This window comes from Homarus americanus, unplaced genomic scaffold (genome assembly GCF_018991925.1).
Source record: "Homarus americanus isolate GMGI-L3 unplaced genomic scaffold, GMGI_Hamer_2.0 scaffold18789, whole genome shotgun sequence".
NCBI lineage: Eukaryota > Metazoa > Arthropoda > Malacostraca > Decapoda > Nephropidae > Homarus > Homarus americanus.
In genome coordinates, this window is record NW_024728725.1 from 462,206 (window position 1) to 470,600 (window position 8,395).

At 46.2% G+C, this 8,395-nt stretch overlaps 1 protein-coding gene across 1 annotated transcript; it reads right to left on the minus strand.

The window, feature by feature from the left end:
* Positions 1–884: 884 nt before the first annotated feature.
* On the minus strand, positions 885–8,171 carry LOC121866202 (early nodulin-75-like). Its single transcript, XM_042365807.1, has 2 exons — positions 7,575–8,171; positions 885–1,214 (listed from the first exon to the last, which is right to left on the minus strand). Exons 1-2 carry the CDS (start codon positions 8,169–8,171, stop codon positions 885–887), a joined length of 927 nt encoding a protein of 308 aa, XP_042221741.1.
* Between the last annotated feature and the right edge of the window lie 224 nt (positions 8,172–8,395).

The window sequence follows — 8,395 nt, forward strand, 5'->3', positions numbered from 1 at the left end:
CCAAGCTGTACGTGACGGAGGAGAGGAAAGTGGCCCTGCGCGTGTTGTGGCGCCCCCTCCTGAGTGCCACAGACGTCTTACAGTACACATACACACACACAAATACATATATACAGCAGCGTCCGTTTATCCGTGTGTGTGTGTGTGTGTGTGTGTGTGTGTGTGTGTGTGTGTGTCTGTCTGTCTCAGGGTGTGACGGTAATTGCGTTCTCCTGCCGCCAACTTTATTACGAGGACAATTGTAACTCTCCTTCCTTATTGTTTTGCCTGCTGTCCTCAGTCTTGTGTTATCGTGTGTTGACGGCCCCTACGATCCTCCTTCTCTTACGATTAATAAAATGTATTATTTGACTCCGTGGACTTATTTCCTGACTAATGTACACATACCCGATGATAGGGATACCATGTACGTACTCCCTATCTAATGTACACTTACCATAATAGGGATTCCTTGTACAATATCCGAGGAAGACTTGAATAAATGCCCAACACTTCGCTTACCTTCTCAACGGAAACCCGGCCACCAGACGCTGAAAGAGAGAAGAAGAAAATGTCAATTATTTTCTCTAAGGTGTAAACTGTATATTTAACAGCAGTAGTATTATCATTACCAGCAGAGAAATGGTGACAGCAGACATAGTAATACCTCCACCGGCAGACAAGTTTACCAGCAGCAGAAGACAACAGCAGCAACACCTCCACCAGCAGACAAATTTACCAACAGGAGACGACAGCAGGAGCAGCAGATAGTCGAGTGGTAGGGGACCATTAAAATCGGCGTCAAACATTAGTGGCGAGTATGGTGGAATGTTGAAACCTCAGGATCTTCGGTTCGGTTCCCTTTTCCCTCACCCCCCTTACCCTTAGCGTTTTAGTGCATTGTTTTAGAGTCCTGAGTCGTAAGAGGACCCTGAGTCGTGAGAGGGCCTTGAGTCGTGAGAGGGCCTTGAGTCGTGAGGTGGTTCTGAGTCGTGAGGTGGTTCTGAGTCGTGAGGTGGTTCTGAGTCGTGAGGTGGCCGTGAGTCGTGAAGTGGTCCCAGGTCGTGAGGTGGCCCTGGGTCGTGAAGTGGCCATGAATCGTAAGATGACCCAAAGTCGTGAGGTGGCCGTGAATAATGAGGTGGTCCTGAGTCATGAGGTGATCTGAATCGTGAAGTGACCCCAAGTTTTAAGATGGCCCTGAGACGTGAGGTGGCCCGAATCATTAGTTGGCCCTGAGACGTGAGATGGCATTAGGGTCAACGAAGGTAAAAAATAATGAAATATAAATAGGATCTAACAGCTATTATTTAGTTAAATGGGAACTATAATTGGACCTATTAAATGTTAAATACCCCAAAAAAGGTTAAGTGGTGTCAGTTGACGGGTTTAAGTGGCCAATCTCAGGTTAATGGCACCAGTGAAGGGACTAAGTGGCAGAATTATTAATGATGTAAAGAAATGGGTTTATTAGTGCTAGCAAAGTGGCACAGTAATAGCAGGTTAAGTGGTCAAGTGACATAAATTGAAGGAACTCAAAAGTAACCGGGAAGTTGCAGATTGCCACTAAATCAAGGAGTTTTTAATGGCACAATATTAAAGGGTAAAGTAGAACCAGATTAAAGGGCTAAGTGGCCGTACATTAAGGGGTTAAGTAGCACCAAAATAAATGGCATAGTAGTACCAGATTTAGGGTCTAAGTGGCAGTACATTAAGGGGTTAAGTGGCTGTAGATTAAGGGGTTTAGTGGCGCTAGTGACTGGGTCAAGTAGAGTGGAAAAAAGAGTTAGCTCGACGCCATAACCCACTCACTCACAGAGCCCTGTCGGTCCTGCCTTAAATTGGAAATTTTCATGTGACTCTTATTGAGATTTTATCGACTGTTTGAGAGATTTTGGCCCAGAGTGTATGATATACTGAGGGGGAGAGAGAGAGAGAGAGGGGTGGGAGAGAGGACATGTGTGCGTGTATTTGTGTATGTGCGTGAGAGAGAGAAAGAGAGAGAGAGGAATATGTGAGTGTGTGTTTGTGTGTAAGAGAGAGAGAGAGAAAAGGGGAATGAATTTTAAGAACATATTTTGGTGATTTTCTTTTACAATTTCCGTATTTTAATCTGAAACGAGGAAATGTTTTTTTGTTTTGTTTTTAAGTCGCTTCCTCTCATTCTATTCAGATGTTTTAAGTATCTGATTTATTATAACTTATAAATATACAACAGAAAATTATTATATGTCACTCAGTATTTTATTTTATCGAAGAAACATATAGTAATAATCAATAAACTTAAAATATTGATAGGATGATTTTATTAGTACTATACAGCCTTAGTTACTAAAGAACTTTCCTAAATTAAATAGTAAATAGAAACCAATCTGTAATGTTAAACCTTTTAACTCTTGAGCAACACAACGCCTATAGTTACCTCGATGGTTTGCTGGAGGAAATAAGTGCTTAAGGTTGCCCCATAACCATCAACAGAACAATAATTACACCCCAAGAAACAGGAAACGAAACCTGACCTCATCACATAAGGAGTTAAGAAGGAAAGAGAGAGAGAGAGATAAGCATGAAAGTCGTGAACCCTGTTGAACCTTTCAGCTCTTCCAGGTGTAGCTCTTTCGGTCAGGTTCTCCCTTAATACTTCAGTGGCACAAGAGACCTCGCCAGCCACTTGTCATCATATCTCAGCTGATTTACGCCAGGAGGAGGAAGGCGTTTTACCTTTAGAGTCAAGTGTCGAGGAACCTCATACCAGCTCCTCCTTGGGAATGGTCGAGTAGTCAAATCATCAAAATATGTATCTCTGTCTCCTATATTCTAGACGGAGGCGTTATCATCCCTCAATCAAGGGACAGACTCCATGTTTTCTCTCCTATCTGGCCAGTCGACCATCTTGATTAGAATGCTATGTAAATTTTGTCCGCGTCGTGTGATAGAGCGATAATCAGCAGGGAGCAGCTCCCCAGGTGCCCCTCCCCCCCAACCCCACCCCTCTTACCTTAGCCACCCTACCATTCCTCCAGTGACGCTCAGACTAGAATTTTGTTTCCTTCAAGGACAAATGAGGCTTTACGGTATCCTGGAATCATCCTACACACTCGACAAAATAAAGCTTCATGAACCACTAATAACTGTTTACAAGTGAGGCTTCGTGTAAGCCTTGGGAATCTGCATACAACTGAAGCCTCAATGGAATATCCTCTCTAATGCGTCTGACAACCTCGACACTGTGGCTTTCCAAATTCCTGGAGTGAGAAGTGAGGGAGTGATGGGGAAAGAACTACCTCTCTCTAAAGCAAGTGATGGGGAAGAATAGTAGATGAGAAGAAATAGAAGAATGTGAAGTATAGTCAAATGGAGAAGATATGAATGTGGTAACGAGGGAGGAATAGGACGACACAAAGGTGAATAAAAGAGGACGAAAGAGAGAATTACGCGACGAGGAAAGAGTGCAAGTGTGTAATAGAGTAAATCTGATGGAAGGGGAAGAACTGGTGGAAGAGGAGAGCAGATGTGAACACGGGAGAGAAGTGTATTTAGGAGAGGATGGTGTGTAGGAGGGGCGAGGCGAGTACACTATAGTGTGTGGGCGAGGAGATAAGAGTCTTTGGTGATGGTGGTGGTAGTGTAGGGGTGGTGATGGTGGTGATGACTGTAGTGGTTGTGGGGAAGGGGTAGTGATGGTGGTGGTAGTGTAGGGGTGGTGATGGTGGTGATGACTGTAGTGGTTGTAGGGAAGGGGTAGTGATGGTGGTGGTAGTGTAGGGGTGGTGATGGTGGTGATGACTGTAGTGGTTGTAGGGAAGGGGTGATGGTGGTGGTAGGGTAGGGGTGGTGATGGTGGTGATGACTGTAGTGGTTGTAGGGAAGGGGTAGTGATGGTGGTGGTAGTGTAGGGGTGGTGATGGTGGTGATGACTGTAGTGGTTGTAGGGAAGGGATAGTGATGGTGGTAGTAGTGTAGGGGTGGTGATGGTGGTGATGACTGTAGTGGTTGTAGGGAAGGGGTAGTGATGGTGGTGGTAGTGGTAGTTGTAGTGTAGGGTTGGTGGTGGTGATGGTAGGGGTAGAGATGGTGGTAGTAGTGGTGGTTGTAGTGTAAGGTTGGTGGTGGTGGTGGTGGTTGTAGTGGTAACATTGACAACCTTCCTCTCCCATCAACCCCCCTCACCCCACCCCCCTTTAAACTTACACCTGATCCTCCCCTCCCCCCCTCAATAAGCAAGGGTGAGGCGTTATGGGGGGGGGGGAGGAAAGGAGGAGCCATGCGCCTACACACACCACGTCCTATCCCCTTCCACCTCCTCCTTTCCACCTACCCCCCCCACCTTCCACCTCACCTCCCCCTTCCCTCCACCTTCAATATATCACCTGTTTATAGCATCATAAAAAACTTATACCAACCAACGGAAACGCTGCTTCGACAAATATTCCTCAGGGGGTGATCTTGCTTACCCCCTAAACCCCTCCCTCTTCCCCTCCCCCCTTTATCCTTCACCCCTTAAAACCACCTCCTCTCCCCTTTCCTCTTACTCTCAAAGCCTTTCCCACCACCCACTAAACTTTTCTTCCCCTTACTCCCTCAACCCTTTTTTCTCTCATTCCCTGAGCCCTATCCTCTTACCCCTTAAACTCTCTCCCCTTACCCCTAAAACCTCTTTACATTCGTGTGAAACTTCTTTACCTGTATTTGTATTCACACCTGTACCTGTACTTACAACTGTATCTACATTGTTGTTTTGGGAATTATTACAGTGAAATTATGTAAAGTTTCTGAATACATTTCCCTGAGCTCGTATGAAGGGAAAGGGAGAGAGAGAGAGAGAGAGAGAGAGAGATAACCACCGGAACACAACATACAAGAAACTCTCCACCATCGTCCCTGACAAATGGTTGATGGGTCAAGTAGCAGAAGATTAAATAGCCAATATCTCTTCTCCCCTGACATGAAGACACACATCTCTTGGCTACTTATCTCCTCTTCTCTTCTCCCCTTTCTATTTTCTCCCCTCCTCTTACCCTTCCTCCTAATCAATCTCTCTCTCTCTCTCTCTCTCTCTCTCTCTTTGTAACAGAGACAAACGTAAATAGAAATCCATAATTGTCTCCTATTTAGATCAGAGGCCCTTGAATATCCATGATATTAGCTCAGTCCCCCCACCCCACCCCCATTCCTGGAAATGAAATGGCCTTAGGGAATTGGGGTGGGGAGAGAAAGAGGAGAAAAAGGAGGAGGAGGCGCAGGGGGAGGATGGGTGGGATGGGAAGATGGTGTAGGAGGGGACGCCAGCAGCAGTAGGCCTAGCATACAAATAGGGTCTTTTGGGACTGTCCTCCATCTCGTATGTCCAGTCAGAAGTCTCTTGTTAATGCAGAGATGGACGTCCGTTCCAGAATTTATGGTGTAAAAGGAGGAACGGCGCCATTTTGTGAGCGGAAAAGTGAGAAAAAATCGTCATTTCTGCCAGGGAGAGGAAGGCACCCCCCAACCCCTTCAGGCACTCCCGTACTTAATATTATCTACTTATGTATTAATTTATTGATTAATATATACAATATGTAAACCTATGTAAACACAGAAGTAGAGAGAATAAGATATACACCACCAAGGAGGCATACTGTTCCTTTTCGTTTCTGTTTCTCTTCTTTATCTCTCTCTCCCTAATTCCCTGGGTTTCCTTCAGTGCCACACCCCTCCTTCTCTTCCTCCTCCTTCACAGTCCCCCCCCCACACCCATCCTGCTATATAATGGAGGTGCTTCCCGTTCAATTACGTCCTATCCTTGGTATCTAAGATAAGAAAACAGAAAAACTTCCATCTCTGGGCCGAGGGCTAATGAAGACACCAGACCCTCGGCCGGCAGTCGTCATTTTTCTTCTGGCCACAGTCGACTTGGAGAGAGGGATCGTGTGTTGACTTTTCGCTAGACGTATTTTTTTCCCTTCTTTTTTCAATAATATCAAGCTTTATCCTCTATTATTATACCTTCTACGATGGGAAGAGAAATAAACTAATAAATTATATTACTGGATTCGTGAATAGGGTAGAAAGTGGAATATTTAGTGGTTAAAGAGAGAAAATTGAACTTGTAAGACGGCGAGTGAGGGATCTGGCGACATGGCAACCCCCCCCCGAGCCGTTAACGATCTTCCCCTAGAATCACGGAGGTTGCTGGTTCGTCCTTAACTGCTTCTAGGGGAGAAGGACCACAAAATGCACTCGCGACTTTACTCCATTAATGTTTGCCTTTTTCTTATACGCCGTTGTCATGTAAATAGTGATGGACTATGAGAGACGCGGCCGTGTGAGTGAGTGTCTAAGTGTTGGTGGCCTTGGAGAGGAACGTTCAAGAGTGCTCGGAATTTGAAATAAAAATGTATATTTATTTGATTTACAAGTTTCTATGTTTTGTTTTGTTTTTCTTCTTGCTTATTTCGATATATATCTCTATATCTACCAAGAAATAAAAGAAAATAATAGAAATTGTGATAAATAAGAGATAGGGAAGTGACATGAACTAAGATACGCAACACTCAAGTCTCACACCAGGACACGACCCCAACACACCAGACACCAATAGCGTTTAATTCCTCAAATCAATTCGAGGATAAAAATTCATTGGCCGTATCATAAGCTCCTACACGCATCATGGTCTCATTAAAAGGGAAAATAAAAATAGTGTAAGATATGCACCCTTCCTCCTCCTCCCCCCTTTTTCCATAAGAATGTCGGCTCCTTTCCCGAGTTCATAAAGGTCACGAGGGGGTCAACGAGACTGTGAAAACCACCGTTAAGTACATGTAGGAGTGTCTTCATCAGCAACCACCTGGAGCCCTGACTTGACCCCTGCCTCAACCACATCACCGCCACCACAGCCACTACCGCCGCCAGCACCGCCACCACTACCATCACCGCCACTACCACCACCATCACCATCACCTCCACCACCAACATCATTTTAGGAATGGGGGAAGATCAAAGGTTGTGGAAGCCAACCAAAACATTTAGTCCTTCTGGAAGACCGACGCCCACCGACCTCCCTTCCCATCCCTTCTCACCCTTAATCGAAATTCCTGACGGAGAGTAAGAGGTTACGATGGCCCCTATCTTCTTCCCTATGAAACAATGAGAAACATTCTGAAGAAATTCCAGGCAAAGGGGAACGATTGCTATAATCTCTCGTCTCCCCAAAACACCTGTGGGAAACATTCCTAACGAAGGGAAAAGACCACGAAGCCCCTATGAAAAAGCTAGAGACATCTTGCCGAAATTCCTGACGAAGGACAACAGCTTACGAAGGCTTTTCTCCTTCAACCAACAACATCTTTCTATAAAAATATCTACGAGAAACTATCGGATACACCAGAATCGTATAAATCCAGTTACGCCTCTCTCTCTCTCTCTCTCTCTCTCTCTCTCTCTCTCCTCCTCTGACCACCACAAGAGCCCTCCTCGCTCCTCGCCCCTCGCCCCAACAAGGCCCTCATAAGGAACATAAATATGCATGTGATGTCCAGCAATACCTCATTACATCCCGGGAAGAACACAAGAGTTATGACCGGCGGGGAATGACTCTATTACCACCACCTGTGTACTGGACGCTGGGTGTACTGGCCGCTGGGTGTATTGGACGCTGGGTGTATTGGCCGCTGGGTGTACTGGCCGCTGGGTGTACGCTGGACGCTGGGTGTACTGGCCGCTGGTATTGGACGCTGGGTGTATTGGCCGCTGGGTGTGGACGCTTGTGCCGCTGGGTGTATTGCCGCTGGTGTGTACTGGACGCTGGGTGTGGACGCTGGGTGCCGCTGGGTGTACTGGACGACTGGCCGCTGGTGTGCTGGACGCTGGGCGTATTGGACGCTGGGTGTACTGGACGTTGGGTGTATTGGCCGCTGGGTGTACTGGACGCTGGGTGTACTGGGCCTGCTGAGGTGTACTGGACGCTGGGTGTATTGGCCGCTGGGTGTACTGGACGCTGGGTGTACTGGACGCTGGGTGTACTGGACGTTGGGTGTATTGGCCGCTGGGTGTATTGGACGCTGGGTGTATTGGCCGCTGGGTGTACTGGCCGCTAGGTGTACTGGCCGCTTGATATTCAGGACACACGAAGTACTGTACACTTTATATTCTGGACGCTGGAGCAGAGAGTATTTATATGTTCTTACGACCATTATAAGTTCTGTGACTGCCATGTGTTCTTCAGCGTGTTCCCTAAATGTTCATTATAATTAAATATGTTCTTAAGATTACAATTTGTTCATCGACATCCTGCACAACACCGGGAAGAGCATTACGGTTAACAAGAAATGACTCTATACCCACACAGTTGTCTCGTGAACACTGAGAACCAAAGAGACTGTTATGTGTTGTAGACCCAATGGAGAGGTTTAAGGGAGGTGGTCAGGTGGGTTTAACG

What these genes read in the sequence shown, in the direction of transcription:
- LOC121866202 (XM_042365807.1), bottom strand. Translation starts at nt 8,171, where the DNA reads ATGGCAGTCACAGAACTTATAATGGTCGTAAGAACATATAAATACTCT. An exon ending in GCCAGTACACCCAGCGTCCA is followed by an intron (nt 1,215 to 7,574) that starts GTACACAGGTGG and finishes CTCACGTCTCAG; the next exon opens with GGCCAACTAATGATTCGGGC.